Source organism: Myotis yumanensis, unplaced genomic scaffold, assembly GCF_028538775.1.
Source record: "Myotis yumanensis isolate MYYU_CA2020_CCGP unplaced genomic scaffold, mMyoYum1.0.hap1 SCAF_5, whole genome shotgun sequence".
Taxonomy (NCBI): Eukaryota; Metazoa; Chordata; class Mammalia; order Chiroptera; family Vespertilionidae; genus Myotis; species Myotis yumanensis.
The window spans coordinates 102,062,491-102,077,016 of NW_027223756.1; the positions used below are offsets into that span (position 1 = coordinate 102,062,491).

The following is a 14,526-nucleotide window of genomic DNA, read 5'->3' on the forward strand; positions in this document are numbered from 1 at the left end:
GCCGCACCTGTGCCCACAGCCCGGCAGCGTCCCTTCTATTATTATCTCCCTGTCTCAGGTGAGCAAACAGGTTCAGAGACGTCACCCATGTTCCCAAACCGCTAATGGAGGTGAGTGGTAGAGCCAGGGTTTGAACTAGAGTGACTGGGCGGGGAGAGGGGAGAGAATGGGAGAGGGAAGGAGAAAAGAGAAAGAAAGGCACGTGAGATAACATGTTAGAATTGTGGTCAGATATTGGCAATTTTGTTGTACAGTTTAATTTAGTAGCAACATGTACTAAGCACACTTCTTAGCAGCCTAGATGTAGTAACACATTTAATGTTCATGATCACCCCATAAGGTAGATGCTTCGGCACCCAGGCTGCCTTATGGCTGAAGGATACGAAGCACAGAGAGGTTAAGTAACGTACCCAAGGTCACACAGCGCATACGTGGCAGAAGCAGGATATGAACTCAGACAATGTGAGTCTCAAGTCTAAAGCCCTAACCATCATGCCACCTAGCCTTGTATTCACAGGGACTCCTTGGCACTTTACCCACCTCACTCTTTATCCCTATACCAGCGGTCGCCAACCTTTCGGACCTCAAAGACCACCAGTCCACGGACCACTGGTTGGCGACCGCTGCCCTATACCATGTCCCCTGACCCTTAAACCCACCCCCACTCTCAATCGGGGACTGCCCAGTGCCAAACACCCTACTCCCGGGTGGCCCGCCTTCTCCCCCCAGGCGCCACCCCCTGGCTCTCACTCTGGAGGAGGCCCCCTTGTGCCCCATGCCCCAACCAGACCTGAGCGGGCAGCCACCAGACGGGGAGGGTCCTGGCTGGAATGTCCCCGGGAGCGTGCGCTCCATGACAACAGCACGCGCTGCCCTGTCTGTCACCTGTGTCCCCAGCATGGGGGTCTGGAGCCCCTGTACATGTCTACTGACTGAACGACCGGTGGGCTGGGACACTCATTCTGCCCCCCCACCTTGATCTGGGCTAATGGGGGGCTTGAACCCATTGCATGGCTGCCAAGGGACAGAGGGTGACCGCTTTAAATAGGGAAGTGTCGAGCGGGCATCAGAGAGAGGCCACTGGGGGCTGCTGGGTGGACAAAGGACAGCATGAGGCCTGGAGGGACCTAGGAGCTGCGAGGGGGGGGGGTTAAGAGGGGAAGGGGAGACATTGAGAGGACTGTTTTTGGAGGCCTGGCAGGGATGGAGGGCTGTCACTGGGTCCAGGGGCCAGAGGAGGTAGCCTGGAGCAGGGGCTGTGGGATGGAGAGAGCAGGTTGGGTTGAAAGAGACAGGCCTTGGTAACGGGTACTCAGAAGATGCTGTGAAAAAAGACCGGCTTCAGCCCAGTGTCTGGGTGGACAGTGGGGCTGTCCTAGCGATGCGGACACAGAAAGTTTTGGGACAAGTTCTGCCGGGCGCAGTGAGGACACAGGCCGGCAGGCGGCTAGAGGGCGGGGCTGGATTGGAGTTTGGTGTTTCCAGACCTGCCCTGCCCCTGGGGCTCTGGCGACAGCCACACCCGGACCCACGGTGTGCGCCCAGGCTCCACAGCTCGGTCCGTGCGGTCCCTGCCAACAATCAGTTTGGAGAAGCGATGCTTTGGGGTGAATCTCAATGGGGTCCTCGTCACGCGATCGCCCCCTCCTTCCCCTCTGCAGTATCAGCCCGTGTCTCTCACCCGCTTTAGGGGAAAAACAGGAAACTGTGCGGATGTGGACCGAGATCTGAGGTTATCGGTTCTTCTTTCAGGGTTGGGATCCTCGCGCATGGGGCTGCTCCTCGCTCACCGCCAGTCCGAGGCAGGGGTCTGGCAAGAATTATATGTGGTGCCCAAACCAGACGCCACCCCAGCCCCAGCCCTGACCCTGCACAGCCCCAACTCGCCCCATATCCGATGCTGGATGCTCGGGTCTCTAACCCTAACCTGCTCGGTGCTGTGCGGAGCCGCATCTCCAGCACTGAATTCAGACCCTCAGCACCGGGGACAGGGCCGGCACCAACTGCAAACGTGATGCAGGAGCCTCAACACCCTGATCCCAACCCTCTCTGGGAACAGCCCTGGACTCACCCCACCTGGTGATGCCAGGGGAGAAGGAAAAGGGATGTGTGAGGCAGCAGGTGTGTCAAATCCAGGAGGGCTTCCAGGAAGAGGTGTCCCTAAAGCCGGGTTTCTCTTTCTCAGCACTGTGACATTGTGGCTGGATGACTCCTGGCGGTGGGGCTGTCCTGTGCATTGTACGTTATTTAGCAGCATCCCTGGCCTCTGCTTACTAGTTGCCAATAGGACCTCTCTCTCCTCCCTTCCGCCCAGTAGTGAAAACCAAAAATGTCTCCAGATATTGTCAAATGCCCCCTGGGGGCAGACTCACCCTGTTGAGAACCACTGCTTGGAAGCATGATTTAAGGAGGAAGAGAAGGTGCTGGCTTTAGGCTTCAACTTTCATTGTTTCTCAGTTTCCATTTATCTCTCTATTTGCTGTCCACAGATCACCTCCTTCCTCTTTCATTCACTCAACCAGTGATTGGCCACCTACTGTCTTCCAGGCTCTGGAAACAAGGCAAAGCCCCAGTTCTCATGAGGGACCAAGACAGTCCCTCTTATAAGAACCCTTGTGACAACATTGCCCCCTAACCCCCGGAATCCAGCATATCTCCCCTCTCCAGATCCTTACCTTAACCCCATCGGCAAAGTCCTTTTTGCCACATGAAGCCACATATCCACAGGGTCAGGGTCAGGATGGGCATCTCTCAGGGGTTGTTACTCAGCGGCCACAAGGCTCAGGCGGTGGGCGCTGTTGGTATTGTTATTCCCCCTTGAGAGATGCACAAACGGGGTCTCAGAGAGGCAAGGCCACGTCCCGGAGACCAAGTGGCAAGCACCAATTTTGGGCTCTGGGCATTGTCAGCATCTGCCACATCATCCCTTTGAGCCGTCTGGGTCTGGGGACGCAGGAGCCCCGGGGGGAGGGGTGTGGTGAGGAGGCCCTGAAGAAGGTGGGGGAGGGGCCGCCCAGGGTGGAAGAAAGCCAGTCCTGTCCCACCCTGGGGGCTTCCCCAGACCCCTCCGCCTTGGGATCCCAGGGGTTTTCCTGGAATTGGAAGGAGAGAGGTGGGAGGTTGGAAAGGACAGGCTGCTCGGTCGCAAGGCCATTTCCTAGGAAAGGGGTGGCGGGTGGGACCAGTTTGTCCAGGAAACCCTGCTACTGATTCAGTCCCAGAAAGTGTTGTCACGTGGTCGCTCGGGGATGCTGGGACACCCACTGGAAGAGAGGCAGAGGGCAGCCCCGCCTCCGGCTTCCCAGCAAAAGCCTCCTCTGCCTCTCCAAGCAGACTGTCCACCCCGCCAACCACCTCGCTCCTCAGGCAAAAGTTGGGGGGATTGATTTTCTAGAAAGTTCCACCTCCAACCTCACCATGTGGGCACATGAACTTCTATTCCTCCTCCTTTCCTCCTCTCCCTGCCGGACTGTGAGCCCAGAGAGGCAGCCAGGACCTGACTCCAGCGTTCCACGTATGACAGCCTCCCAGCAAACAGAAAAGGGGAGCTTTAAACCCGGCCAGTGTGCTCAGTGGTTGAGCGTCGACCGGTGAACCACGAGGTCACCAGTTTGATTTCTGGCCAGGGCACATGCCTGGGTTGTGGGCTCGATCCCCAGTAGGAGACATGCAGGAGGCAGCCAATTAGTGATGTTTCTCTCTCATGATATTTCTACCTCTCCATTCCCCTCCCTTCCTCTCATTCTAAAAATCAATAAAAACATTTTTTTTAAAGTTGAGTTTTAGCCCTAACTGGTTTGGCTCAGTGGATAGAGCATCAGCCTGCGGACTGAAGGGTTCCGGGTTCGATTCCGGTCAAGGGCACATGCTCAGGTTGCAGGCTCGATCTCCAGTGGGGGGAGTGCAGGAGGCAGCCAATCAATGATCCTCAATCATCATTGATGTTTCTATCTCCCTCTCCCTTCCTCTCTGAAATCAATAAAAGTATATATATATATCTGACAATGAGGTATCACCTCACACCTGTCAGAATGGCTACCATCAATAAATCAACAAACAACAAGTGCTGGTGAGGATGTGGAGAAAAGGGAACCCTCGTGCACTGCTGGTGGGAATGCAGACTCTGTGGAAAACAATATGGAGTCTCCTCAAAAAAATGAAATATGGAACTGCCATTTGACCCAGTGATCCCACTTCTAGGAATATATCCTAAGAAGCCTGAAACACCCATCAGAAAGAATACATGCACCCCTATGCTCATAGCAGAGATATTTACAATAGCTAAGATCTGGAAACAGCCCAAGTGCCCATCAGTCGATGAGTGGATAAAAAGCTGTGGTACATTTATACCATGAATACTATATGGATGTGAAAAAGGAACTCTTACATTTGCAATAGCATAGATGCACCTGGAGATTATTACACTAAGTTAAATACGCCAGTCAGAAAAAGGCAAATACCACATGGTCTCACTTATATGTGGAATCGAATGAACAAAATAGAGTCAGAGGCAGGGATACATGGAACAGACTGACTAATGTCAGAGGGAAGGGGGGTGTGGGATGGATAAAGGAAGATTAAGGATTAGCTAAAGCACATAAATGCACAGCGCATGGACACAGACAGTAGAGCGGTGAGGGCCAAGGGAGGGAGGGTGGCCCCCTGAGTGCAGGTGGCAAAGTGGGGGGAAATGGGAACACCTGCAATAGTGTCAGCAACAACAAACGTTGGTTGTGGACTTCCTTCTCCTTCCCCTGAAATAGTCCAGCCTGCAGAACGTGAACTGAAGTCCAATGTTTGTCCGCCACGCTCCTTACTGTTTTTTCCTTTTGAGTAAAATGACATAGAATGAAATGCACAAATCCCAAGAGTGTGTTTTTTGTTTTTGTTTGTTTTTAGCTTTTAAAAATCGATTTTAGAGAGAGAGGAGCGGAGAGAGAGAGAAAGAGAGAAACATTGATGAGAGAGACACATCGATCGGCTGCCTCCTGCACACTCCCCAACTGGGGACTAAGCCCACAACTGGGAATTGAATCGTGACCTCTTGGTTCATGAGTCAATGCTCAACCACTGAGCCACCAGCTGGGCCTCTCTGAGCTTTTACAAATGCATTCACCTTGTAATTCAAATGTCTATCGAGATCGAAGAACATTTCCATCACTCCAGAAAGTTCTTTCATGGCCACTGTGCCATGCTTCTCCCAGCTCACATCGTTGTGCCTGTTCTAGAATTTCACATAAATGGCTCCTAGCGTCTACACTACTTTGTGATGGTTGTTCCCACTCAGCCTAAGTATTTTCAAAATCCTCCGTGTCCAGAGATCCTGACCTCTTGTTCTTTGTTGCATGCCATGCCTGATGTGTAATAATCTAATAAGCACTAGAGAAATGTTTGTGGATAAGAAAGTAATTGTAGCCGAAACCGGTTTGGCTCAGTGGATAGAGCATCAGCCTGTGGACTGAAAGGTCCCGGGTTCGATTCCGGTCAAGGGCATGTAGCTGGGTTGCGGGCACATCCCCAGTAGGAGATGTGCAGGAGGCAGCTGACCGATGTTTCTCTCTCATCGATGTTTCTAGCTCTCTATCTCTCTCCCTTCCTCTCTGTAATAAATCAATAAAATATATTTTAAAAAAGAAAATAATTGTATTGAATGCATGCAAATTATTTCATTGCATAAATGAATGAATGAAATGGCTTCTTGTTCCCAGGAGACTTGATCTCGCTCCTTCTATCCAGCTTCTCTTGCCAACCTCCTTAGTCATGATTCAGGGGCTATAGTTCCAAAGCGCAGAGACCCCCCCTCCTGTTTCCCAAGTCCCACAGTCTTCCCATGACAACACATGTTGTCAGGTACATTTCATCCCCAGCTTCCTACCTTCCCCATTATCTGCTTCAACCTCCAGCTGTATTTCCTTCCCTCCTGCCTCCTCTAGATAGACGGCCCCCTCCCAACCTGGCTCTAGAGCTGCTGAAATGTCTCCTGGGTCAAAAGTGCCCACCCTGAGCAGTCAGAGCCCTGAGACATTGCTGATGGGGTGCAAAATGGTGCAACAACTTTGGAAAAACAGTTTGACAGTTTCTTATAAAAGTTAAACACTCATCTACTATCTGACTCACTGCCAAGAAAAGTGAAAACTTAAAGCCATAAAAAGATCTGTACAAGAATGTTCACAGCAGCTTAATTCATGGTAACTCACATGGGAAACAATGCAAACATCAGTCAACAGGTGAATGGACACGCAGACAGTGTAGATAAACCTCAAAGATATTATGCCTAGAGAACGAATCACAACACACGGCGATTCAATTTAAAGGACATTTGAGGAAAGACAAGTCTAGGCAACAGTGGCGCAAGCAGATCCCGGTGGCCTGGGGCAGGGGTGGGGAAGGGACTTGAAGGGATGATGGAAATGCTCTGTATCTGGAATGTGATGGTGACTACGCAGCTGTATACTTTTCTCAAAACTCTGACTTGGAGCTTGAAATGGGTGCATTTTTAAAACATTTAAATTGTGGTATAAAATACGCATAATATAAGATTTGCATCTTAACCATTTTTAAGTAGATAGTTCAGGCCCTGGCCTGTGTTGCTCAGTGATTAGAGTGTCATCACATACACCAAAGGGTTGTAGGTTTGATTCCCAGTCAGGGAACATACCCAGGTTGTAGGTTTGATCTCTGGTCGTGTTAAATATATTCACACTGCTGAGCGACCAATCTAGAAGTTTTTTATCTTGCAAAACTGAAGCTCTATACTCATTAAATAACTCCCCACTCCTGCCCCACAGGTCCCGGCACCCACGATTCTGCCTTTTATTTCTATGAGTTTGACTACTCTAGGTACGTCAAGTAAGTGAAATAATACAGTGCTTGTCCTTTTATTGCTGGGTTATTTCATATAGCAACAGAGACTGGGCAGATGTGATTAAGGATTTAGAGATGGGGATGTTACGTGTTAAAGAATTTGATTGGTTTTTGTCCGTTTTTTGGCAAGGTGCACTAAACCCTTGGGATTTCCCAAGTGATAGGAATGTCTTTGATCTTCATGGGGACCCATTGGCTCATACCTGAGTTTATAGCAAGGAGATGGCTCAGGGTGGGGGTTGGTCATGCCAGAAAGACCAATCAGGAGGGGTGGGGCTTTCAGACACCCAACCTCTGGGGAGGTGATGGAGTGCAATCATATGACCAATGATTCCATTAATCACCTTCATAATGAAGCCCCAATACAAACTCTGGACACCAGTGCCAGGATGGTGATCTGTCCTGAGAACATGGGAGTTCTATGTTTGAGACCCTCCCAGCCCTCGCTCTATGCGTCTCTTCATTTGGCTAGTCTGAATTTGTGTTCCTTATAATAAAACTAATTCCAGAGCTTTCCTGAGTTCTGAGCCATTCTAGCAAATTATAGAACTCATTTGGAGGGGATTGTGAGATCCTCTGAATTTGTATCAGTTGGTAAGAATCAATTGGTCAGAGGTGTGGGTGGCCCAGGTACCCCCAAACTGTAGTTAGGGCAGTCTTGTTAGGAACGGTGCCCTTAATCTGTGGGTGCTGTCTATACTAGCTTGGGGTGGTTAGTGCCACAATTGCATTGCAGGAAACCATCCTGGATTATAAGGCTGGGCTGAAAAGTGCAATCACAAGTGTCCTTATAAGAGGGAAGCAGAGGGAGATTGACCCAGAGAAGGCAAGGGGACCACTAAAGCAAGATGCTGCCCTATTGGCTTTGAGATGGAAGAAGAGGCCATGAGCCAGAATATGTGAGAGGCGCAGCTATAGAAGCCGGAAGACAAGGACACAGATTCTCCTTGGAGTTTCCGAAGGGAGCCTGACCCTGGGGACACCCTGATTTTGGGCTTCTGACCTCCAGAACGTGCTGTCTTAATCCATCAAGTGGTGGTCATTTGTTACAGCAACCTTAGGAAACTCTCACACGCCTCCGAGCTGACCATCTGAAAACCTACCCGTCTGGCTGACAGTCCACTCGGGAGGCTATCTGTCCAGGAGTCAGGCGGCGCCTGGGGCTGGCCAGTGCCTTGCTCTGAGCTGTAGTTGTAGAGCCCAGAGAAGGGTTGGGGGGCTGGCTGGTTGCACCACGGAAAGGCTTCACCTGGCCAGGCTGTCTGGGTGTTATTCTCTCCTCTTCCAGCTCAGTCAATGCTCTCAGGGTGGGGCATCCGAGGGCTCAAGCAGCGTTGGACTTGAACTCAGTTCTACACAGACGTAAAGGCTGCTAGCCTGTCACACCCCTTAGACCTGTCTCCATTGGAAATTCCAGGAGAGCCCCCAGCCCCCAAGACAGGGCCAGGAAACTGGGAGTACAGAGTGAATTCAGAGACAGAGTTCCCGTGTTTTGGGGGCACCCTGCACCCCCCAAATGTGTTCAGCCATCCTTAACACCTTCCTACACTCTCCACCCGCAAGACTTTCCCTTCCCAGCTCCACGTGCTGATATCTCATTCTTCCTCGAAAGTCCATTTTCTCTGGGATGTATTTTCTGATCGCTCCACCCAGTGGTCACAGAACCTAAGTGCCCTAGACATAAGGGACCTACACCTGCCTCAGGGCCTTGTGTCAGGAGCCTGAAATCTCCAAGGACAGGGGCCACCCCTTCGGTGTTCCAGCACAGCCCCTCTCCCCGGGACACAGGTGGCTCCTTCCAATGCGTCATTGTCACTCGTGCATTCCTCCATTGAGTCACTGGTCGGATTGCTCCTGTGCCCAGCTGCAGTGGAATGAGCCAGCCGGGGGGGGGGGGGGGGTATGGGTGGAAGGGGGGGTGGAGTGAGGGGTGAGGGTGAAGGACTGGGTCTGACTCACTCCCACGTCCCCAGGGCCCCATAGCCCTCCTGGCCCAGTGCGGACTACTCACTGGGTTTGGGAGCATCATAGAGCCATGAGGTCACTCGGGGAGGTTGGGGTCCCTCACAGGTGTCATGTCGGGGTCTCTGGGATAAAGCTTAGAAGAGCTCCCCAGAGCCAGGAGCGAAGATTCATATCTCAGACATTTATTGATGCTCCTCAGGGCTTCAAGGGCAGTTCATAAAACCCCTGTCTTTGAGGCCTCCCTGTCTAAGAAAAAATGCAAGAAAACAGCTCCATCTCCCAGGACCTGGTCTTGGCTAGGGAGGGAGGTGGGGTCTGATCGAAGGGCCCAGGAGCCAGGGTTCCGGAAGAGGTGGAGGCTAAAGTTATGTTCGTGCGGGAGGGCTAGTTGTCAGGTCGGAGACGAGGTCCCAGAGCACATGCACTGCACTCCGCTGAGTGGGTGGGTAGTTTTTAGTGGTAGTGGGGGTGGTGGTGTGGGCGGGGGCATCCGATGGTGGCGGGCAAAGCTGGAGCCATCGCAGTGGAGGGTGTGGCTCAGGGGCACTGGTGGGCTCAGCAGTTGCGCCTCTTCTCGCAGATATAGTTGTCCTTCTCGTTGCGGCAAGGGGCATCGTTCCACAGCCCGGTGTGCAGCATCATGACGCAGTCCTCGCGCCCCTGAGCGTCATTGGGCTCCCCCAGGTTCCAGTAGCTGCAGCGGTTTGGCGGGGGTGTTGCTGGGGTCTAGGCTGAGGATGTCCCTGGGGTCCAGCCTTCAGGGTCCAGCCTGTTTATTGCTCGGGTCTCCTCTAGACACCCTGGGGGTCTAACTTAAGCACGTACCGGGGATATAACTTTCTAACGCCCAGAATTTGTCCCTCAGCCAGCGCCTGACAGCTAGACTGCCCGTCCCTAAGGGGCTCCCGAGAGCTGCCCAGAGGACTGCCGCGGGGTCTGGCCTGCCCCTTCCCAAGCCCCTTCCCTCACCTGAAGCCGAGCGGGACTCCGTCCACCCACTGGTAGCCCTGGATCTTGCGGCCGCGGCGCACGGCCCTCAGGCCCAGCCAGTAGCCCCGGCCGCGTGTGTTCTGGGACAGGAAGCCCTGGATGGAAGCGGAGACTGAGCTCGCGCGTCCAGCCTGTCAGCTCGCACCTCCCGGGTGAACCCCGCCTCCGCCTCGGCCTCCGCCGCGCACCTGCTCATCCAGGTTCTCTACGATCGCCAGGTGCGCGCCCGCGCCCGCGCAGTTGCGCTGCGAATCTTCCCACGTGGCCTGCAGCTCCGAGAACAGGTAGCAGGAGCCCCGGAAGGGCAGCCACGGCGTGGGGCACGGCTGGCAGGAGCCTGTGGGTGGCAATGGTCAGGGAGGTAGACTGCTCCCAGCTGGAGCAGATGATGGGGTTTGGGGGGCGCAGGTGCAGAACCATTGCTAACAGGGTCAAGGTCAACGGGCGGATCCGGGTGGATCCGGGAACCACGGGGCCCCCGGGTAGGGCCCCCTGCCCCGCTCCCCACACCCCGTGCCGCTCACTGTTTCCAACTCGAACGGCCTCCAACGCCCGGAACAGCTCACTGCGGATGCCCTCGCGGTCCCTTCCCGCCTCGGCCAAGCTCTGGGTCACTGCGAGGTCAAGGGAGTCCAGATTACGGCCGGGGTTAGTGTTAGGTGTCGCTGCGATTAGGCCAGGGCAGCACCGAGTGGCACGGTCAAGGGTGTCACGGTCAAGGGCCGCTAGCGCTAGTGTGTCCCCTGTGGCGGCGTTAGGAGTCGTAGTCAAGGGCAGAGCCCAGGGTCAGGGTCAGGATGGGAGACGCGATCGGGGTTAGAGGTCAGGATCACAGGACAGGGTTGGGTCGCGGAGGGATCAGGATGTAGATAAAGTGGGGTTGGATGTGCGGGTCCGGCCCTCACCGCGCTCGCTCAGCTCCCTCAGGGCGCTCTCCTGCTGCAGCAGCTTCACCTGCGCCTCCCGCAGCTCGGTGCCCGCGCTCTTCTGCTGCTCCTGAGTCTCCAGGCCTGGGGAGGGGCGGGGCGGGGCGGGGCACCTGAGCCCTTCCATCCCCGCTCCCATCCTCGCTCCCAGCCCCGCCCCAGTCCCAGGCCCGCCCCTCCCAGGCCCCGCCCCTCCCCAGGCTCCGCCCCCGCCCAGGCCAGCCCCGCCCCAGTCCCAGGCCCGCCCCTCCCAGGCCCCGCCCCTCCCCAGGCTCCGCCCCCGCCCCAGGCCCGCCCCGCCCCAGGCCCGCCCCTCCACAGGCTCCGCCCCCGCCCCAGGCCCGCCCCGCCCCAGGCACCGCCCCGCCACAGGCCCGCCCCTCCCCAGGCTCCGCCCCCGCCCCAGGCCCGCCCCGCCCCAGGCCCGCCCAGCTCCAGGCCGCCCCGCCACAGGCCCCGCCCCGCCCCAGGCCCAGCCCCGCCACAGGCCCAGCCCCTCCCCAGGCTCCGCCCCCCAGGCTCCGCCCGCGTCCAGTCTCACAGCAGCGGCGGCAGGCTCCGACCTCGTCCTTCAGGGCGTCCAGCACCGCAGTCTGCTTCGAGGCTGCAACGACCCCGCCCGACCCACACACGCCAAGTCACCCTCGGGACTCACGGGGACACCCTTCCCCACTCTGGGGCCAGCCCCGGGACCTTGGGGTACCCACCCACCTACTCATCAACCCAGGAGCCCCGGTCTGCACGCACCGTTTGTTCTCAGCAGGTCCTGGCCGCCCAGCAACGCCCCTTGCTGCTTGGAGGCTGCGGAGAGAGGCTCCTGCGGACGCGGCCCCGGGGACCCGGGGACCCGGGAACCCCCTCGCCCCAGGGATGCGGGAGCTCCCATCTTGGGACGCAAAGAGATGGGGGGCAGGGGCACAGCGCACATGATGCGCCCAGGCGCCGAGGGGCGACAAACACACCAGACCGCACACACACGTTCACGCGTGCACATGCACCCGCATGCGGTGCACAGCCCCAGGATGCACACACACTGTTCACGTGTGTTCACACTCAGCCCCAGGCAGGGTCGGGGACCCAGCTGTTACGCCCTGGGGTGGAGGGAAGAAACTGAGCAGGGAGGGGGTGGGGGGGGGCGTCAAATGGGACACGGTCTTCCCATCATACCCGACACTCACCCTTGGAAAGCAGGATGCTCAGAATGAAGGCCCACAGGACTGTGGTGACCAGGAGAGCCAGGGTTAGGAGGAGGAATCGCCGGCCCCAGCGGCCCCAGGGCCCTTGAATAACAAAGGACTCGTGGGTCCCTCCAGCTCCAGGACAGTCCTGGAGCCCTCAGCCCTGAGGACCCAGCCCAGGAACTGGGATTCAGAGAGGTTAAGCAGCTTTCGGTGCAGAGTCAAAATCTGAATCCACGTCCAGTTGGCTCTGGGGCCTGGGGTGTCTCTCCTGCACCCGGGACTTGCTCCCTTTCTTGGATGTCACCTCCCTTGCCCATCAAATCCCCAATCAGAGGGACCCAAGGGGGCAAGTGAGGCGGTCCCACTGCTCGTCCATACCTGTGGGGACCTCCTTGAGCCCGCCACCCAAGTTGCTGTACTCCACAGTGTCCATGGTGAACAGGCTCCCACCCGGGGCGTGGATGTAAATATAGCCCCGCCCTCACCCTGCCCCGCCTCCTCTCTCTTCCTTCCTTTTCATTTCTTTCCTTTCCATTGCTGGTACCAAGAACCCATTGACCAATCACAGGGCTGGGCCCTTTCTGGGCTGAGCTAGGGGGTAAGGGTGAGGTGGAGTAAAGGAAGTGGAAGAGTAGGGGGGTTGAGCGGGTAGAGAAAGTGGAGGGGGATGGGCAGTGGAGTGTGAGCACTTGCTGGTGTGTGTGTGTGTGTGTGTGTGTGTGTGTGTGTGTGCATCTGTGCACGGTACCAACCTCCTTTGCCTGGTAGCTATAGCAACATCTCCAGGCGGGTGCTGGGGGCTTCGCTTTGGTCCCCAACTCTTATGGGTCAGAGGTTGGGTTTCCTCCCAAGAGGGACAGGCCTCCTTCTGGGTCTGGGGAAGACCCCTCAGGCCTGGACTCGGGTCAGCTCAGCTTCACTCCTTAACTCTCCCACAGACGCCTGCCAGATGCTGATCCTTCATTCAGTCCTCAGAAGGCGGAACACAGATGGTCAGCCAAGCTTCTGGACTCAACCCCTGGGTGGGTGGGTGGGTGGGTGGAGGGGTATATGTATGTAGCTTCTAGAAGCCTCAGTTTTTCTCCTCTGTGCAAAGTAGGACCTCTCTCCAAGGGATGCTGTGATAAAGAAATGAGGTTATGGATGTTAAGCCCTGGCACCACCCCCAGGCACAAAACCCACTCAATGTTCGTTCATTCTTTCAACAGAGATCAAACACCTCCCGTGTTCAGGCATCGACCTAGGAACTGGGAATCGTCCTATGGTGGGCAGAGGTGCAATGGCCACTGTATTGTGAAGTTAACTTCAGACCGAAAAACAAGGCAGGCAACTCCATAGTGTGATAGAATTCATTGTAGCGTTATTTACTTAAGGGAAGGATGCGCTGGAGCAGAACAGAGGACCCGGCAGTCTGTGCAGATTATTTTCCGCTACCAGACCCCCGTGACTGTGCTGTTCACAGTATAACTGAGTACTGGTGACCGACAGGACAGAGGGACGAGGACGTGGTAGTGCAGGGGCCATTCTCCTGATGGTCATGTGATGGATGGTTGTCCAAATCGATACTATCGCCAGTTTGGTTTTTTTCTCCGTTGTCATGCCATTCTGCCATTACTAACAAAAATATTTATGATTCCATTTTAAGGAACACAGATAATCATCATCTAGAAGGCTTGATGTGCTTGCTAAAGGAGTGAGGTTGGTCACAGCACAAAACTTAAAAATGAAATGAAATCCGGACACAGAGGTGGAGTGGGTTTTGTTCACATCTACACCAGTGCCCAAGTGAGCAAAGTCCCTCCTTGGAGCAAGCACTGCAGTAGGGGCAGGGATAGACCGACAGCAAATAATGAACATAATGAAAAAGGAACGTGCATAGAGAGTGATTCTCAACGGGAGGGTCCTGCCCCCCAGGGAACATTGGGCCATGTCTGGAGACATTGTGGTGCCACAGTTGGGGGGGGGGTGATGCTGGCGTCTAGTGGCATGCTGCTCAATACCGGTCCCCAATGCTGAAGGTGCAAACCCTAATAGAAGACATTAAAGAGTCCTCAGTGCTATAGAAGCAAATGCTAAGGAGGATAAAGGGCTTGGGTGCTGGGCTGGGGCAGATGACTAGGGCAGGCCTCCCCGAGAAGGTAAAATGTTATATTTTATCAAGCACTTCCTATGTTCCAGTCTCTCTCTCTTTCTTTTACATCAGTGGTTCTCAACCTTCCTAATGCCGCGACCCTTTCATACAGTTCCTCATGTTGTGGTAACCCCCAACCATAAAATTATTTTTGTTGCTACTTCATAACTGTAATTTTGCTACTGTTATGAATCATAATGTAAATATCTGATATGCAAAATGTATTTTCATTGTTACAAATTGAACATAATTAAAGCATAGTGGTTAATCACAAAAACAATATGTAATTATACATGTGTTTTCCGATGGTCTTAGGCGACCCCTATGAAAGGGTCGTTTGACCCCCAAAGGGGTCGCGACCCACAGGTTGAGAACCGCTGTCTTAGATCTAAATGAGAATCCTGAGCCAAGGGGGAAATGACCACTAAGGACAGTGAGAGGAATTCTGTTCCATGTGGAATGAGGAATG

General features: G+C 54.8%; 1 protein-coding gene across 2 annotated transcripts; it reads right to left on the bottom strand.

Moving 5' to 3' along the window:
• Positions 1–8,990: 8,990 nt before the first annotated feature.
• On the bottom strand, positions 8,991–12,366 carry CLEC4G (C-type lectin domain family 4 member G). 2 transcript variants are annotated; one of them, XM_070414147.1, is made up of 9 exons: positions 12,305–12,366; positions 11,924–12,025; positions 11,493–11,546; positions 11,287–11,349; positions 10,725–10,829; positions 10,344–10,433; positions 10,008–10,156; positions 9,799–9,914; positions 8,991–9,523 (listed from the first exon to the last, which is right to left on the bottom strand). In XM_070414147.1, exons 1-9 carry the CDS (start codon positions 12,357–12,359, stop codon positions 9,385–9,387), a joined length of 873 nt encoding a protein of 290 aa, XP_070270248.1. In that variant the 5' UTR covers positions 12,360–12,366; the 3' UTR covers positions 8,991–9,384. The 2 variants fall into 2 exon arrangements, with proteins under 2 accessions (XP_070270248.1, XP_070270247.1); XM_070414146.1 differs by lacking the exons at positions 11,924–12,025; positions 12,305–12,366 and having other exon boundaries at positions 11,493–11,852.
• Positions 12,367–14,526: the final 2,160 nt, after the last annotated feature.

What these genes read in the sequence shown, in the direction of transcription:
- CLEC4G (XM_070414146.1), bottom strand. Translation starts at nt 11,739, where the DNA reads ATGTGCACGCGTGAACGTGTGTGTGCGGTCTGGTGTGTTTGTCGCCCC. An exon ending in GGACCTGCTGAGAACAAACG is followed by an intron (nt 11,350 to 11,492) that starts GTGCGTGCAGAC and finishes GGGTCGTTGCAG; the next exon opens with CCTCGAAGCAGACTGCGGTG. An exon ending in GGCCGTTCGAGTTGGAAACA is followed by an intron (nt 10,157 to 10,343) that starts GTGAGCGGCACG and finishes TGCCACCCACAG; the next exon opens with GCTCCTGCCAGCCGTGCCCC.